The sequence below is a fragment of the Mesoplodon densirostris genome, chromosome 2 (assembly GCF_025265405.1).
Source record: "Mesoplodon densirostris isolate mMesDen1 chromosome 2, mMesDen1 primary haplotype, whole genome shotgun sequence".
In the NCBI taxonomy this organism is placed as follows: domain Eukaryota; kingdom Metazoa; phylum Chordata; class Mammalia; order Artiodactyla; family Ziphiidae; genus Mesoplodon; species Mesoplodon densirostris.
This window is the reverse complement of record NC_082662.1, coordinates 67707862-67727527: the sequence shown is the minus strand read 5'-3', so window position 1 is coordinate 67727527 and position 19666 is coordinate 67707862. Positions and strand designations below refer to the sequence as shown.

Genomic DNA, 19666 nt, shown 5'->3' with positions numbered 1-19666 from the left:
AAATTAACTGAGAAGGACCTGGTGCTAGAATAAAAATAAATAGCTTACTAATAAGTAAAAAAGTTTTAAAAACTTAAAAAAGTAAAAAGTAAAAAAATAGGTTTTTTAAAAAAAAGGCCAATAAAAACAAAACCAGAAAATCAAAGAAATGATAGAAGGTTCCACTTTCAGCTAGGATATTAAAAAGTCACAAAAAACCATCAGTGCCACTGTAACCATGAGAAAACAATAAATTTAGAAATCTTCTGTCATGAAAGATATTGAAAGAGATCCGGACACAAGTCTAAATGAACAGAATTCCAAAGAGAGACAAGCCCTAGATGACTGGGCGTGAGTAAGTGGAAGGCAGCTGCTGTTGGTAAAGAAACTCTGCTGGGATGAGGAGGAATGAGCCACACTTCAACCAGCCAGGCCTGGCTGCTTGGCAGATTGGAAAACAGAGAGACAGCCAGCTCTCGCTATAGCCCATTCTCCCTCCAAATATTTTTTTAAATTAATTTTTATTGTAGTACAGTTGCTTTAAAATGTTGTGTAAGTTTCTACTGTACAGCAAAATGAATCAGCTATACATATACATATATCCCCTTTTTTGGACTTCCTTCCCATTTAGGTCACCACAGTGCATTAAGTAGAGTTCCCTGTGCTACACAGTATGTTCTCATTAATTATCTATTTTACATATAGTATCAATAGTGTATATGTGTCAATCCCAATCTCCTAATCATCCCACCACCCCCACTCTCCCTCTTGATATCCCTACATTTGTTCTCTACATCAGTGTCTCTATTTCTGCTTTGCAAATAAAATCATCTATACCATTTTTCTAGATTCTACATATATGTGTTAATATACAATATTTGTTTCTCTCTTTCTGACTTACTCCACTCTAGGTCCACCCACATCTCTACAAATGACCCAACTTTGTTCCTTTTTATGGTTGAGTAATATTCCATTGTATATATGTACCACACCTTCTTTATCCATTCCTCTGTTGATGGACATTTCGGTTGTTTCCATGTCTTTGCTATTGTAAATAGTGCTGCAGTGAACACTGGGGTGCATGTGTCTTTTTGAATTATTGTTTTCTCTGGGTATATGCCCTGTAGTGGGATTGCTGGGTCATACGGTAGCTCTATTTTTAGTTTTTTAAGGAACAGCCATACTGTTTTCCATAGTGGCTGTATCAATTTACATTCCCACCACAGTGCAAGAGGGTTCCCTTTTCTCCACACCCTCTCCAGCATTTATTGTTTATAGATTTTTTGGTGATGGCCATTCTGACCTGTGTGAGGTGATCTCATTGTAGTTTTGATTCACATTTCTCTAATCGTTAGTGACGGTGAACATCTTTTCATGTGCCTCTTGGCCATCTGTATGTCTTCCTGGAGAAATGTCTGTTTAGGTCTGCCCATTTTTTGTTTGGGTTGTTTGTTTCTTTGATATTGAGCTGCATGAGCTGCTTGTATATTTTGGAGATTAATCCTTTGTCAGTTGCTTCATTTGCAAATGTTTTCTCCCATTCTGAGGGTTGTCTTTTCATCTTTATTGTTTCCTTTGCTATGCAAAGGCTTTTAAGTTTCATTAGGTCCCATTTGTTTTTGTTTTTATTTTCATTACTCTAGGAGGTGAGTCAAAAAAGATCTTGCTGTGATTTATGTCAAAGAGTGTTCTGCCTATGTTTTCCTGTAAGAGTTTTATAGTGTCTGGCCTTACATTTAGGTCTTTAATCCATTTTGAGTTCAATGATTAACTCTTATCAATTCTTCCTTCAACTTCTGCATCTCTCTCTTCTCATATACACCCTAAATAATGCTTTGTTAACTTGTAATAGCTTAAAATAGTTCCTCTTTCCATTGCTCCACTCAAATTCACTCAACATATCTTCTTGATCAATTTCATTCCATAGAGCAAAAACATCTCAGTGCCTCTTCATTCTCCTTGGGAAAAATCTCCAATCTGGCCTTCGAAAACTAAATTCTGATCCCCAGTCTACATTTCTGACCTTATCTCTTAGTAGTTCTGTAAGGAAATGCCTTATACCATCCTAACAAATTTCCTCACTCATCCCTTAAGGTTTCCTCAGGACATTATGCTTCAGTATGTACCACTGCCAGAGGGCAGAATTCCTTTTTAGGCTATTCTACTAAAAATATTCCCATCCTCAATGCCTCCATACCCAGTCACACTCTGACCCCTCTGACCTACTATTTTTTTCTTCATGTATCTTAAATCCATGTGAAATTATGTACTATATGATTGATATACTTTATATATCAATATGGATATACATATATGTATATATATATATATATATATATACATACATATATGTGTATATTTCTTTATTATCTGTCTCTACTACTATTATAGCTCCATGAGGACAGGGACTTTGTTCTGTTTACTATGTATTCCCAGTACCTAGGACAGTGTCTATATTAACTAGGAGATTAGTAAACTCACAAAATGAATTACTGTACTAGCTGAAATGCTACCTCTTCTAGACAAAAATGATATCTCTTCCTCCAATGAAACCCTTTAGCACTGAGACAGTATTTTTCATGTAATTTATACTCAACATTGTATGAAGGTAAACTACTCTCCTAGCCTTCATGTAACCCTATATTTAAATTTGAAGGAACTCTAAATTTAAGTTTGTAGAAAAGAAGGGACACATTATAACACTTTGAGATCTTTTTTTTTTTAAAGGCTCCTTAAATGATAATATCTGTTAACATTATCTGTTATTTGTTTTGGTAACAAAAAATAAATTTAAAATATGCATCGTTAATATAATCAGCAAAAAAGCACAACATGTCCTAAAACAGTTTGTTTTATTTCTAAAAAACAGAATAAATATGTTCAAGTAATTACATTACCTGCTATGTCATCTACAATCTCTGTATATGTTCTTCTGGCTATGTCAAGAAATTCATTTATGTTAGACCTCACTGCATAGCACTTCTGAGTCCTCATGTTCAGGCATCCTTTCATGTATCTTGCATCATCATTAATTACTGTTTTAATCTTGTCAAGTATGATTACAAACCTAAAAAAGAACATTATAGGCAATAAGTCAAACAGTTATGTTAATTGATAATTTGAATAACAGTTAATGATAGCAAATAACATATTTTCTTAAAATTTTTGTTGAAAATTATTTTGCAAATAAATAATATATATAAAATTACATAAATTAGGACTGTGATTACATCAATTGTAAACTATTTTGTCAGTCATAACTACTCTCCTAAAATAACATGAGACCACTAAGAACAATCCTACAACTGATGATAAACAGATCTCCCAAATTACACATACTAACTGTGTCTGTGAATATAAAATATATCCTTGAAGCACTTTATAAAAATTCTGGCTTCATGCTCATTGACTCAATAAAAATTTACTTATACCATGTAGCAATCACTGTGTTAGGTGCAGGGATTCAAAGAAGGATTAACATATGGTCCTTGCCCTCAGTTGGTGCAAGGGAGATTAAGCATACTATGAGACAGTATAACAGGAACCTTTCAATTATCAATGTCTAAGTGCAGTGATCATGCAGACCAGGAGTCCGGTAACACCTATTTTCCTAACCTTTTATTTTACAGTATTCTGTTCTGTATTTATCTGTAATAAGTCAGTTTTATTAACCTCATTTTGTGACCTCATATAAGGTGTGAATCTTGAATCAATAAAATAACAGTTTTTAAGTATCACAAGCCTTTTTGTTCAAGAACCAAGGTGCCACTGCTAAAAGCAATACTAAAATTAAACTGTAATTAGATCTTATTCCGTATTCATATAGACTATATTTTGGTTACATTAAGTCCTTCATGGTTTAACACAAAAGAATAATATATTTTTATATTTGCAAGTCTTTCCATGGAGAATAGTTAAAACAAAAAGAAATATTAAAATTTTGTATGATTTCAATTTTTTTTTTTTTTTTTTTTGTGGTATGTGGGCCTCTCACTGCTGTGGCCTCTCCCGGTGCGGAGCACAGGCTCCGGACGTGCAGGCTCAGCGGCCATGGCCCATGGGTCTAGCCGCTCCGCAGCATGTGGGATCCTCCCGGACCAGGGCACGAACCCGTGTCCCCTGCATCAGCAGGCAGACTCTCAACCACTGCACCACCAGGGAAGCCCCTGATTTCAATTTTTAATGCTATTCTAATTGTCCATTAACACAAACCCTCAATGTGCTGTTACCCTATTTATTTGTATTTATAAAATGTAATATATAAATACATTTTTAATGAACAGTTTAAAATTTCTGTTAACCAAAGCTCAAGTAATTGTTCTATAGAATACAATTAGAGTTCTTAAAATCAGTTATGATCAGGAAGAAAGAAATAATCTGCTGTTTTATTAACAGTTGAATGACAAAGACCTCTTATCTTCCAAGGAACCATGGTAAGCTCTTAATAAAGGTGTGTTACAGTTCTTCAGAGTAATCTATTAAAGAATAAAGAAAAATATAGTTAAGGATAATAAATTATGACATTATTCAAACAAAGCATTTTAGACTTGTTTAGTACTTTACATTTTACCAAGTATTTTCTTGCTTCATCTTCTCATTTATATACTCATAACAGAAATTTTAGGTATGTAGGTTAAGACAGATTGTATCTGGCCCATTTTTCAGATAAAGAGCACATGGCTAAACAGTGGCATCCACTGCTTTACTATTATGACTTTTATTTTTCTTGCTGCCCAATTAACATTAACATTAAACTACTTATTAATGTAGTTTAACTAGTTTCATTAACTACTTATTAATGCAGTTAAACAGTTATCATTGTACATTCAGAGTACTCTACTACATGTAACTCCAAAATTGGGGTTAAATGTATTAATATGTTAAACTAAAGAAGCGTTTTGTATATTTGTAAATAGAGCAACTTCTCCATTCTTATATGGCAAAAGTAGGGATTTTATTTTGCTTAATGGAAACTATGAGTGATCACTATTTGAATAAACAGAAAAGAGAGAAATCATAGGTAACCTGACTTTTACCTCCTATTTTAGTTTTGTTATGAGGCAATGGCAATAACTTTTTTGCTTATTAATAGAAAAATAATACTTACATACCAAGAAAAACTAGAAATGCATAAGAGCATAAAGAAAAACATTTAAATCACTCATTATTCTACCACCCTTCCAAAGATAAATACTCTAAGTATTGTGATATATTTCCTGTCCCTTTTTCAAATCAAAAAATTTATATCATTACATGCTCCTTTTTTCCCCATCTATTCAAAAATAGATGAAAAAAATCACCATTCTGTAACCATCGGAGTTACTTCAGGTAAGAGGCATTAATAAATAACAAAATCAATGGGTGAAAGTTTGACAAGAAACAGTATATTTACACAGTCTCACGGTATCTCTCCACAGATTACTGATAAATTTATAGTGAGGTAATTAATCAAAGTTATTATCACCAAGAAGGAAAAGAAAAATGACATCATGTGCTTCCTGATGTAATACACTGAGAAAGATACAACATTGCTCATAGAGTATTATTGCCAAATATGTGTAAGCAGAATTTAATCATGAGGAAACAATCATGCAAACTGAGGAATATCTTATTAAACAACTGACACGGCGCCAGTGGCTGCTGGTTGCCCTGCATATTTGGCATTGCCAGGGCGCTCGTGATCCAAGCAGTCATACCACCTCTGCATCTAGCCCTCACAGGGGCAGACCAAGAGCTCCAAGGCAGCCTCAGGACCAGACTCCTGTGGGTGGACCACATGCAGAGGTGGGGATAAAACCAAAGCTGAACCCCAGGGACGGGGTGACTAAGGAAGAAGATCGAAAATCTTTCCATCAGTTGTACAAGCTGCAGGTCAACCCCCCCCCCCACCCCGATCAGCTAGGAAGACCCTGTTTTTATGGAATATCTGAGTAGACAATGAGTGTTCCCACAAATGAAAACGGTCTAGCTCTGGCAGCTGTGGACTTTGGGGGCAAGCACACGCAGGAAGTGGGCCAGATCAGAATCTGAGTGGTCCCTACAGGGCACACAGCAGGTCCAGAGACCAGCTCAGAGGCAGAGGAGGGCCTCTTGGGAGGCAGAGGTGAGCTGTGGCTGACGGCATGTAAGGACACTAATAGCGGAGACTCCAAGGAAACATAATTATTACTATTAATTTTATTACATTTTGATTCATTCTGTTGCTGGTTCTAGCTTTTTTTTCTTTCTTTCATTTTGTTTCTTTGTTGTTGTTTTAGTTTTTTTTTAATTCAGTCTTCTGGGATTTCCATGGTTTATAAAATATTTTTATTTTTATTTTTTTATATATTTCTATTTTTACTTTGCTTTTATGTTGTTCTGTGTTCTTTTCCCTTATTTTTTCCCTCTTTTTGTTTAATATATTTTTCTTTTTTTTATATATCCATTTCTACTTTGCTTTTCTGTTGCCTGTGTTTTTTCTCTTTTTATTTTATTATTTTTAAATCATTTTTATCAGTTTGTTCTGTTTCCTTGCTTTATTCTTCATTTGGCACACTGTTTTGTCTTTGTTTTTAGGTTATGTGTTTATGTTGTTTTTAGGTTATGTGTTTATGTTAGTTTTAATCCTAATTGTTTGATTTCATTTTTGAGTTCTTGTATTTCTCTGGTTGTTTTCTTGATTTTTGTTTTATTTGGCTCTGTTTTGTTTCTTGCACGTGTGTGCTTTTCCTTGTTTCTGTTTTTGTTTGTTTGATTTTGTTTTTACAATTTCTCCAGGGTCCTGTTTGCCTTCTCTTTTTCCTTTAATATATTTTCTATTTTTTAAGATATATTTTTATTTCTACATTGCTTTTCTATTGTTCTGTCTTTTTTCCCCTTTCTCTTTTTCTTTTCTTTTTTAATATCATTTTTGTCAGTTTGTTTTCTTTCTTTCTTTTTTTTTTTTTTTTTTTTTTTTTTTTTTTGCGGTATGCGGGCCTCTCACTGTTGTGGCCTCCCCCGTTGCGGAGCACAGGCTCCGGACGCGCAGGCTCCGGACGCGCAGGCTCAGCGGCCATGGCTCACGGGCCCAGCCGCTCCGCGGCATATGGGATCCTCCCAGACCGGGGCACGAACCCGTATCCCCTGCATCGGCAGGCGGACTCTCAACCACTTGCGCCACCAGGGAGGCCCTGTTTTCTTTCTTTGCTTCATTCTTCAGTTAGAATTCTGCTTTGGTTTTGTTTTTTGGTTTTGGGTTTTTGTCACCTTTCCTCTGAATTGTTTGATTTCATTCTTGGGCTCTTCTGTTTGTCTGGTTGTTCTCTTGTTATTTGATTTATTTGGTTCTGTTTTTGTTTCTTTTCTGTGTGTGTGGCATGTTTCCTTGTTTCTGTTTGCATTTGTTTGATTTTACTTTTTACCATTTGTCTGGGGTTTTGTTAGTCTTTTATATATATATTTTTAATCCCCTTTATTGCCAGAACAAGTGACTTGCAGGGTCCTGGTTCCTTGACCAGAAGATGGGGCTGAGGCTCGGGAGTGGCAGCACTGGGTCCAGGATGCTGGACCACCAGAGAATTCCCGGTCCCAGGGAAGATTAACTGCCAAGAGCTCTCACTGAGGCCTCTATCTGAATCTAAGACCCAGGTACACCCAAGTGCCAGCAGCTCCCAGCACTGGACACATCATACCGATCAACAAACAAGACAGGAACACAAACCCACCTATCAGCACACAGACTACCTAAAGTCATACTAAGCTAACAGACACCCAAAACAAATCACCTGACACGGCCCTGCTCATCAGAGGGAAAACTCAGCTCCACCCACCAGAACGCAAGCACCAGTCCCTCCCATCAGGAATCCTACGCAAGACACTGGACCAACACCACCACTGGGGGCAGAGAACAGAAGTAAGAGGAACTGTGACCCTGCAGCCTAGGGAAAAGAGACCTCAAATACTGTATATTAGACAAAATAAGAAGACAGAGAAATATCTTACAGACAAAGGAGCAAGATAAAAACGCACAAGACCAAATAAATGAAGAGGAAATAGGCAAACTAACTGAAAACGAATTCAGAGTAATGATAGTAAACATGATCCAAAATCTTGGAAATAGAACACAGAAAATACAAGAAACGTTTAACAAGGACCTAGAAGAACTAAAGAGCAAACAAACATTAATGAACAACACAATAACTGAAATAAAAAACACTCTAGAAGGAATCAATAACACAATAACTGAGGGAGAAGAACGGACTAGAGAGCGGGAAAATAAAATGGTGGAAATAAATGTCACAGAGTAAAGAAAAAAGAATGAAAAGAATGGAGGACAGCCTCCGAGACCTCTGGGACAACATTAAGCACAACAACATTCAAATTATAGGAGTCCCAGAAGAAGAAGAAAAAAAAGTGGGGCTGAAAATATTTGAAGAGATTATAGTTGAAAAATTCCCCAGCATGGGAAAGGAAATAGCCACCCAAGTCCAGGAAGTACAGAGAGTCCCATAAAGAATAAACCCAAGGAGAGCTTCCGGGTAAGATGGCGGAAGAGTAAGACGCAGAGATCACCTTCCTCCCCACGGATACACCAGAAATACAGCTACACGTGGAACAACTCCTACAGAACACCTACTGAACGCTGGCAGAAGACCCCAGACCTCCCAAAAGGCAAGAAACTCCCCACATACCTGGGTAGGGAAAAGCGGAGAGATCCCCACACAGAGGATCGGTGCCGAGCGGCACTCACCAGCCCGAGAGGCTTGTCTGCTCGCCCGCCGGGGTGCGCAGCGCTGGAAGCTGAGGCTCGGGCTTCGGTCAGAGCACAGGGAGAGGACTGGGGCTGGCGGCGAGAACTCAGCCTGAAGGGGGCTAATGTGCCACAGCTAGCCGGGAGGGAGTCCGGGAAAACTCTGGATCTGCCGAAGAGGCAAGAGACTTTTTCTTCCCTCTTGGTTTCCTGGTGCACGAGGAGAGGGGATTAAGAGCGCTGCTTAAAGGGGCTCCACAGACGGGCGCGAGTCGCGACTGAAAGCGCGGAGCCCAGTGACGGGCGTGGGACGCTGGGGCTGCTGCTGCCACCGCCAAGAAGCCTGTGTGCGAGCGCAGGTCACTGCCCACACCGCCCGTCCGGGAGCCTGTGCAGCCCGCCACTGCCGGGGTCCCGGGATCCAGGGGTGGCTTCCCTGGGAGAACGCACGGCGCGCCTCGGGCTGGTGCAACGTCATGCCGAACTCTGCCGCTGCAGGCTCGCCCCGCACTCCGTGCCCCTCCCTCCCGCCCGGCCTGAGGGAGCCAGAGTCCCCAAAGAGGCTGCTCCTTTAACTCTGTCCTGTCTGAGCGAAGAACAGACGCCCTCCGGCGACCTACACGCAGAGGCGGGGCCAAATCCAAAGCTGAGACCCAGGAGCTGTGAGAACAAAGAAGAGAAAGGGAAACCTCTCCCAGCAGCCTCAGAAGCAGCGGATTAAAGCTCCACAATCAACTTGAAGTACCCTGCATCTGTGGAATACATGAATAGACAACACATCATCCCAAATTGAGGAGCCCGGAGTCAGTGCTGTGCCTCTGAGGTGGGAGAGCCAACTTGAGGACACTGAAGGTCCACAAGAGACCTCCCAGCTCCACATAATATCAAACGGCAAAAATCTTCGAGAGATCTCCATCTCAACACCAGCACCCAGCTTCACTCAACGACCAGCAAGCTACAGTGCTGGACACCCTATGCCAAACAACTAGCAAGACAGGAACACAACGCCACCCATTAGCAGAGAGGTGGCCTAAAATCATAAAAAGTCCGCAGACACCCCAAAACACACCAGCAGACGTGGACCTGCCCACCAGAAAGACAAGATCCAGCCTCATCCACCAGAACACAGGCACTAGTCCCCTCCACCAGGAAGCCTACACAACCCACTAAACCAACCTTAGCCACTGGGGACAGACACCAAAAACAACGGGAACTACGAACCTGCAGCCTGCAAAAAGGAGACCCCAAACACAGTAACATAAGCAAAATGAGAAGACAGAAAAAGACACAGCAGGAGAAGGAGCAAGATAAAAACCCACCAGATCTAACAAATGAAGAGGTAATAGCAGTCTACCTGAAAAAGAATTCAGAATAATGATGGTAAAGATGATCCAAGATTCTATTTCCTAGATCCAAAATCTTGGAAATAGAATAGACAAAATGCAAGAAACAGTTAAAAAGGCCCTAGAAGAACTAAAGATGAATCAAGCATCGATTAAAAACACAATACATGAAATAAAAAATACTCTAGATGGGATCAATAGCAGAAAAATTGAGGCAGAAGAACGGATAAGTGAGGTGGAAGATAAAATAGTGGAAATAACTGCTGCAGAGCAAAATAAAGAAAAAAGAATGAAAAGAACAGAGGACAGTCTCAGAGACCTCTGGGACAACATTAAACGCACCAACATTCGAATTATAGGGGTTCCAGAAGAAGAAGAGAAAAAGAAAGGGACTGAGAAAATATTTGAAGAGATTATAGTTGAAAACTTCCCTAATATGGGAAAAGAAATAGTTAATCAAGTCCAGGAGGCACAGAGAGTCCCATACAGAATAAATCCAAGGAGAAATACGCCAAGACACATATTAATCAAACTGTCAAAAATGAAACACAAAGAAATCATATTAAAAGCAGCAAGGCAAAAACAACAAATAACACACAAGGGAATCCCCATCAGGATAACAGCTGATCTCTCAGCAGAAACTCTACAAGCCAGAAGGGAGTGGCAGGACATAATTAAAGTGATGAAGGAGAAAAACCTGCAACCAAGATTACTCTACCCAGCAAGGATCTCATTCAGATTTGATGGAGAAATTAAAACGTTTACAGACAAGCAAAAGCTGAGAGAGTTCAGCACCACCAAACCAGCTTTACAACAAATGCTAAAGGAACTTCTCTAGGCAAGAAACACAACAGAAGTAAAAGACCTACAATAACGAACCCAAAACAATTAAGAAAATGGGAATAGGAACATACATATCGATAATTACCTTAAATGTAAATGGACTAAATGCTCCCACCAAAAGACACAGATTGGCTGAATGGATACAAAAACAAGACCCATATATATGCTGCCTACAAGAGACCTACTTCAGACCTAGAGACACATACAGACTGAAAGTAAAGGGATGGAAAAAGATATTCAATGCAAATGGAAACCAAAAGAAAGCTGGAGTAGCAATTCTCATATCAGACAAAATAGACTTTAAAATAAAGACTACTAGAAGAGACAAAGAAGGACACTACATAATGATCAAGGGATCGATCTAAGAAGAAGATATAACAATTGTAAATATTTATGCACCAAACATAGGAGCACCTCAATACATAAGGCAAATACTAACAGCCATAAAAAGAGAAATCGACAGTAACACAATCATAGTAGGGGACTTTAACACCCCACTTTCACCAATGGACAGATCATCCAAAATGAAAATAAATAAGGAAACACAAGCTTTAAATGATACATTAAACAAGATGGACTTAATTGATATTTATAGGACATTCCATCCAAAAACGACAGAATACACATTTTTCTAAAGTGCTCATGGAACATTCTCCAGGATAGATCATATCTTGGGTCACAAATCAAGCCTTGGTAAATTTAAGAAAATTGAAATTGTATGAAGTATCTTTTCCAACCACAATGCTATGAGACTAGATATCAATTACAGGAAAAGAGCTCTAAAAAATACAAACACATGGAATCTAAACAATACACTACTTAATAACGAAGTGATCACTGAAGAAATCAAAGAGGAAATTTAAAAATACCTAGAAACAAATGACAATGGAGACACGACGACCCAAAACCTATGGGATGCAGCTAAAGCAGTTCTAAGAGGGAAGTTTATAGCAATACAATCCCACCTTAAGAAACAGAAAACATCTTGAATAAACAACCTAACCTTGCACCTAAAGCAATTAGAGAAAGAAGAACAAAAACATCCCAAAGTTAGCAGAAGGAAAGAAATCATAAAAATCAGATCAGAAATAAATGAAAAAGAAATGAAGGAAACGATAGCAAAGATCAATAAAACTAAAAGCTGGTTCTTTGAGAAGATAAACAAAATTGATAAACCATTAGCCAGACTCATCAAGAAAAAAAGGGAGAAGACTCAAATCAATAGAATTAGAAATGAAAAAGGAGAAGTAACAACTGACACTGCAGAAATACAAAAGATCATGAGATATTACTATAAACAACTCTATGCCAATAAAATGGACAACCTGGAAGAAATGGACAAATTCTTAGAAATGCACAACCTGCCAAGACTGAATCAGGAAGAAATAGAAAATATGAACAGACCAATCACAAGCACTGAAATTGAAACTCTGATAAAAAATCTTCCAACAAACAAAAGCCCAGGACCAGATGGCTTCACAGGCGAATTCTATCAAGCATTTAGAGAAGAGCTAACACCTATCCTTCTGAAACTCTTCCAAAATATAGCAGAGGGAGGAACACTCCCAAACTCATTCTACGAGGCCACCATCACCTTGATACCAAACCAGACAAGGATGTCACAAAGAAAGAAAACTACAGGCCAATATCACTGAGGAACATAGATGCAAAAATCCTCAACAAAATACTAGCAAACAGAATCCAACAGTACATTAAAAGGATCATACACCATGATCAAGTGGGGTTTATTCCAGGAATGCAAGGATTCTTCAATATACGCAAATCAATCAACGTGATACACCATATTAACAAATTGAAGGAGAAAAACCATATGATCATCTCAATAGATGCAGAGAAAGCTTTCGACAAAATTCAACACCCATTTATGATAAAAACCCTGCAGAAAGTAGGCATAGAGGGAACTTTCCTCAACATAATAAAGGCCATATATGACAAACCCACAGCCAGCATCGTCCTCAATGGTGAAAAACTGAAACCATTTCCAGTAAGCTCAGGAACAAGACAAGGTTGCCCACTCTCACCACTCTTATTCAACCTAGTTTTGGAAGTTTTAGTCACAGCAATCAGAGAAGAAAAGGAAATAAAAGGAATCCAAATCGGAAAAGAAGAAGTAAAGCTGTCACTGTTTGCAGATGACATGATACTATACATAGAGAATCCTAAAGATGCTACCAGAAAACTACTAGAGTTAATCAATGAATTTGGTAAAGTTGCAGGATACAAAATTAATGCACAGAAATCTCTGGCATTCCTATATACTAATGATGAAAAATCTGAAAGTGAAATCAAGGAAACACTCCCATTTACCATTGCAACAAAAAGAATAAAATATCTAGGAATAAACCTACCTAAGGAGACAAAAGACCTGTATGCAGAAAATTATAAGACACTGATGAAAGAAATTAAAGATGATACAAATAGATGGAGAGATGTACCATGTTCTTGGATTGGAAGAATCAACATGGTGAAAATGACTCTACTACACAAAGGAATCTACAGATTCAATGCAATCCCAATCAAACTACCACTGGCATTTTTCACAGAACTAGAACAAAAAATTTCACAATTTGTATGGAAACACAAAAGACCCCGAATAGCCAAAGCAATCTTGAGAACGAAAAATGGAGCTGGAGGAAGCAGGCTCACTGACTTCAGACTATACTACAAAGCTACAGTAATCAAGACAGTATGGTACTGGCACAAAAACAGAAAGATAGATCAATGGAACAGGATAGAAAGCCCAGAGATAAACCCACGGACATATGGTCACCTTATCTTTGATAAAGGAGGCAGGAATGTACAGTGGAGAAAGGACAGTCTCTTCAATAAGTGGTGCTGGGAAAACTGGACAGGGACATGTAAAAGTATGAGATTAGATCACTCCCTAACACCATACACAAAAATAAGCTCAAAATGGATTAAAGACCTAAATGTAAGGCCAGACACTATCAAACTCCTAGAGGAAAACATAGGCAGAACACTCTATGACATAAATCACAGCAAGATCCTTTTTGACCCACCTCCTAGAGAAATGGAAATAAAGACAAAAATAAACACATGGGACCTAATGAAACTTAAAAGCTTTTGCACAGCAAAGGAAACCATAAACAAGACCAAAAGACAACCCTCAGAATGGGAGAAAATATTTGCAAATGAAGCAACTGACAAAGGATTAATCTCCAAAATTTATAAGCAGCTCATGCAGCTCAATAGCAAAAAAACAAACAACCCAATCCAAAAATGGGCAGAAGACCTAAATAGACATTTCTCCACAGAAGATATACAGTCAGCCAACAAACACATGAAAGGATGCTCAACATCTTTACTCATTAGAGAAATTCAAATCAAAACTACAATGAGATATCATCTCACACCAGTCAGAATGGCCATCATCAAAAAATCTAGGAACAATAAATGCTGGAGAGGGTGTGGAAAAAAGGGAACACTCTTGCACTGCTGGTGGGAATGTGAATTGGTACAGCCACTATGGAGAACGGTATGGAGGTTCCTTAAAAAACTACAAATAGAACTACCATATGACCCAGCAATCCCACTACTGGGCATATACCCTGAGAAAACCATAATTCAAAAAGAGACATGTACCAAAATGTTCATAGCAGCCCTATTTACAATAGCCCAGAGATGGAAACAACCTAAGTGTCCATCATCGGATGAATGGGTAAAGAAGATGTGGCACATATATACAATGGAATATTACTCAGCCATAAAAAGAAATGAAATTGAGCTATTTGTAATGAGGTGGATGGACCTAGAGTCTGTCATACAGAGTGAAGTAAGTCAGAAAGAGAAAGACAAATACTGTATGCTGACACATATATATGGAATGTAAGAAAAAAAATGTCATCAAGAACCTAGGGGTAAAACAGGAATAAAGACACAGACCTACTAGAGCATGGACTTGAGGATATGGGGAGGGGGAAGGGTAAGCTGTGACAAAGTGAAAGAGCGGCATGGACATATATACACTACCAAACGTAAGGTAGATAGCTAGTGGGAAGCAGCCGCATAGCACAGGGAGATCAGCTCGGTTCTTTGTGACCGCTTGGAGGGGTGGGATAGGGAGGGTGGGAGGGAGACGCAAAAGCGAGGGGATATGGAAACATATGTACATGTATAACTGATTAAATTTGTTATAAAGCAAAAAATTAAATAAATAAATAAATAAATAAATCACCCAAGGAGAAACATGCCGAGACACATATTAGTCGAGCTAACAAAAATTAAACACAAAGAAAAAATATTAAGAGCATCAAGGGAAAAGCAATGAAAAACATTCAAGGGAATCCCCATAAGATTAACAGCTGATATTTCAGCAGAAACTCTACAGGCCTGAAGGGAGTGGGAAGATATATTTAAAGTGATGAAAGGGGAAAACCTACAACCAAGATTACTCTACCCAGCAAGTATCACATTCAGATTCGACGGAGAAATCAAAAGCTTTACAGACAAACAAGTTAAGAGAATTCAGCACCACCAAACCAGCTTTACAACAAATGCTAAAGGAACTTCTCTAGGCAGGAAACACAAGAGGAGGAAAGGACTTACAAAAACAAACCCAAAACAATTAAGATAATGGTACTAGGAACATACTTTTCAATAATTACCTTAAACGTAAATGGATTAAATGCCCCAACCAAAGGACCCAGACTGGCTGAATGGATACAAAAATGAGACCCACATATATGCTGTCTACAAGAGACCACTTCAGAACAAGGGACACATACAGACTGAAAGTAAGGGGATGGGAAAAGATATTCCATGCAAATGGAAATCAAAAGATAGCTGGAGTAGCAATATTCATATCAGAAAAAATAAACTTTAAAATAAAGACTATTACAAGAGACAAGGAAGGACACTACATAATGATCAAGGGACCAATCCAAGAAGAAGATTTAACAATTGTAAATATCTATGCACCCAACATAGGAGCACCTCGATACATAAGACAAATGCTAACAGCCATAAAATGGGAAATCAACAGCAACACAATAATAGTAGTTGACTTTAACACCCCACTTACACCAATCAACAGATCATCCAAACAGAAAATAAATAAGGAAAAAAAAGCTTTAAATGACACATTAAAAAAGATGGACTTAATTGATATTTATAGGACATTCCATCCAAAAACAATAGAATACACTTTCTTTTCAAGTGCTCATGGAACATTCTCCAGGATAAACTGTATCTTGGGTCACAAATCAAGCGTTGGTAAATTTAAGAAAATTGAAATCGTATCAAGCATCTTTTCCAACCACAACGCTATGAGACTAGATATCAATTACAGGAAAAAAATCTGTAAAAAAAATACAAACACATGGAGTCTAAGCAATATGCTACTAAACAACCAAGAGATCACTGAAGAAATCAAAGAGGAAATCAAAAAATACCTGGAAACAAATGACAATGAAAACACAATGACCCAAAACCTATGGGATGCAGCAAAAGCTGTTCTAAGAGGGAAGATTATAGCAACACAGTCCTACCTCAAGAAACAAGAAAAATCTCAAACAACCTAACCTTACATCTAAAGCAATTAGAGAAAGAAGAACAAAAAAACTCAAAGTCAGCAGAAGGAAAGAAATCATAAAAACCAGATAAGATATAAATTTTAAAAAAATGAAGGAAACAAGAGCAAAGATCAATAAAAGTAAAAGCTGCTTCTTTGAGAAGATAAACAAAATTGATAAACCATTTAGCCAGACTCATCAGAAAAAAAAGGGAGAAGACTCAAATCAACAGAATTAGAAATGAAAAAGGACAAGCAACTACTGACACTGCAGAAAAACAAAGGATGATGAGAGACTACTACAAGCAACTATATGCCAATAAAAGGAACAACCTGGAAGAAATGGACAAATTCTTACAGAAGTATGGTTATACCTTTTCAAGACTGAACCAGGAAGAAATAGAGAACAAGAACAGACCAATCACAAGCAGTGAAATTGAAACTGTGATTAACAACCTTCCAACAAGCAGAAGTCCAGGATCAGACGGCTTCAAAGGCGAATTCTATCAAACATTTAGAGAAGAGTTAACACCTATCCTTCTCAAACTCTCCCAAAATATAGCAGAGGGAGGAACACTCCCAAACTCATTCTACGAGGCCACCATCACCTTGATACCAAAACCAGACAAAGATGTCACAAAGAGAGAAACTACAGGCCAATATCACTGAGGAACATAGATGCAAAAATCTTCAACAAAATACTAGCAAACAGAATCCAACAGCACATTAAAAGGATCATACACCATGATCAAGTGGGGTTTATTCCAGGAATGCAAGGATTCTTCAATATATGCAAATCAATCAATGTGATACACCATATTAAGAAACTGAAGTATAAAAACCATATGATAATCTCAATAGATGCAGGAAAAGCTTTTGACAACATTCAGCACCCATTTAGGATAAAAACTCTCCAGAAAGTGGGCATAGAGGGAAGCTACCTCAACATAATAAAAGCCATATATGACAAACCTACAGCCAACATCATTCTCAATGGTGAAAAACGGAAAGCATTTCCTCTACGATCAGGAACAAGACAAGGTTGCCCACTCTCACCACTATTATTCAACATACTTTTGGAAGTTTTAGCCACAGCAGTCAGAGAAGGAAAAAAAATGAAATGAATCCAAATAGGATAAGAAGAAGTAAAACTGTCACTGTTTACAGATGACATGATACTATACATAGAAAATCCTAAAGATGCCACCAGAAAACTACTAGAGCTAATCAATGAATTTGGTAAAGTAACAGGATACAAAATGAATGCACAGAAATCTCTTGCATTCCTATATACTAACAACAAAAAACCAGAAAGAGAAATCAAGGAAACACTCCCATTTACCATTCCAACAAAGACATAAAATACCTAGGAATAAACATACCTAAGGAGGCAAAAAACCTGTATGCAGCAAACTACAAGACACTGATGAAAGAAATCAAAGATGATACAAACAGATGGAAAGATATACCATGTTCTTGGATTGGAAGAATCAATATTGTGAAAATGACTACATTACCAAAAGCAGCTACAGATTCAAAGTAATGCCCATCAAATTATCAGTGGCATTTTTCACAGAACTAGAACAAAAAATTTCACAATTTGTATGGAAACACAAAAGATCTCGAATAGACAAAGCAATCTTGAGAAAGAAAAATGGAACGTATGAATCAGGCTTACTGACTTCAGATATACTACAAAGCTATAGTAATCAAGACAGTATGGTACTGGCACAAAACAGAAATATAGGTCAATGGAACTGGACAGAAAGCCCAGAGGTAAACCCACGTACATATAGTCACCTTATCTTTGGCAAAGGAGGCAAGAATATACAGTGTAGAAAAGACAGGCTCTTCATTAAGTGGAGCTAGGAAAAGTGGACAGCTACATGTAAAAGAATGAAATTAGAACACTCCATAACACCATATACAAAAATAAACTCAAAGTGGATTAAAGACCTAAATGTAAGGCCAGACACTATGAAACTCTTAGAGGAAAACATAGGCAGAACACTCTATGACATAAATCACAGCAAGATCTTTTTTGACCCACCTCCTGGAGTAATGAAAATAAAATCAAAAGTAAACAAATGGGACCTAATTAAACTTCAAGCTTTGCACAGCAAAGGAAACCATAAACAGGACCAAAAGATAACCCTCAGAATGGGAGAAAATATTTTCAAACGAAGCAACTGACAAAGGATTAATCTCCAAAATATACAAGCAGCTCTGTAGCTCAATATGAAAAAAACAAAGAACCCAATCCAAAAATGAGCATAAGACTAAATAGACATTTCTCCAAAGAAGACATACACATTGCCAAGAAACACATGAAAAGATGCTCAACATCACTAATCATTAGAGAAGTGCAAACAACCATAATGAGGTATCTCCTCACACTGGTCACAATGGTCATCATCAACAAATGTACAAACAATAAATGCTGGAGAGGGTGTGGGGAAAAGGGTTTCCTCCTACACTGTTGGTGGGAATGTAAATTGATATAGCCACTATGGAGGACAATATGGAGGTTCCTTAGAAAACTAAAAATAGAATTACCATATGACCCAGCAATCCCACTACTGGGCATATACCCTGAGAAAACCATAATTCAAAAAGATACATGTACCACAATGTTCACTGCAGCATTGTTTACAATTGCCAGGACATGGAAGCAAGCTAAATGTCCATCAACACATGAATGGATAAAGAAGATGTGGCACATATATACAATGGAATATTACTCAGACATAAAAAGGAGTGAAATTGAGTTATGTGTACTGAGGTGGATGGACCTAGAGTGTCATAGAGTGAAGTAAGTTAGTAAGAATAAAAGAAATATCGTATGCTAACACACATATATGGGATCTAAATAAACGGTACTGATGAAACTAGAGGCAGGGCAGGAATAAAGGTGCAGATGTAGAGAATGGACTTGAGGACAGAGAGAGGGAAGGGGAAGCTGAGACAAAATGAGAGAGTAGCACTGACATATATACACTAGCAAATGTATAATGGATGGCTAGTGGGAAGCTGCTGCATAGCACACGGAGATCAGCTCGATGCTTTGTGACCACCTAGAGGGGTGAGACAAGGAGGGTGGGAGGGAGGCGCAAGAGGAGGGGGATATGGGGATATATGTATACTTATAGCTGATTCACTTTGTTGCACAACAGAAGCTAACACAACACTGGAAAGTAATTATATTCCAATAAAGATATTTAAAAAAACCCTGACCCTTAC

At 37.9% G+C, this 19666-nt stretch overlaps 1 protein-coding gene across 1 annotated transcript in view; it reads right to left on the bottom strand.

Annotated features, from left to right (window-relative positions):
- The window catches only part of MSH4 (mutS homolog 4), a 92582-nt gene that overhangs the window by 26591 nt on the left and 46325 nt on the right, over nt 1–19666 (bottom strand). Inside the window, exons 10-11 of the mRNA XM_060084581.1 lie at nt 4390–4454; nt 2877–3046 (exon numbers count right to left, since the gene is read on the bottom strand). Of these exons, the coding sequence (XP_059940564.1) occupies nt 2877–3046; nt 4390–4454 (235 nt within the window). The remainder of the gene's footprint in view (nt 1–2876; nt 3047–4389; nt 4455–19666) is intronic.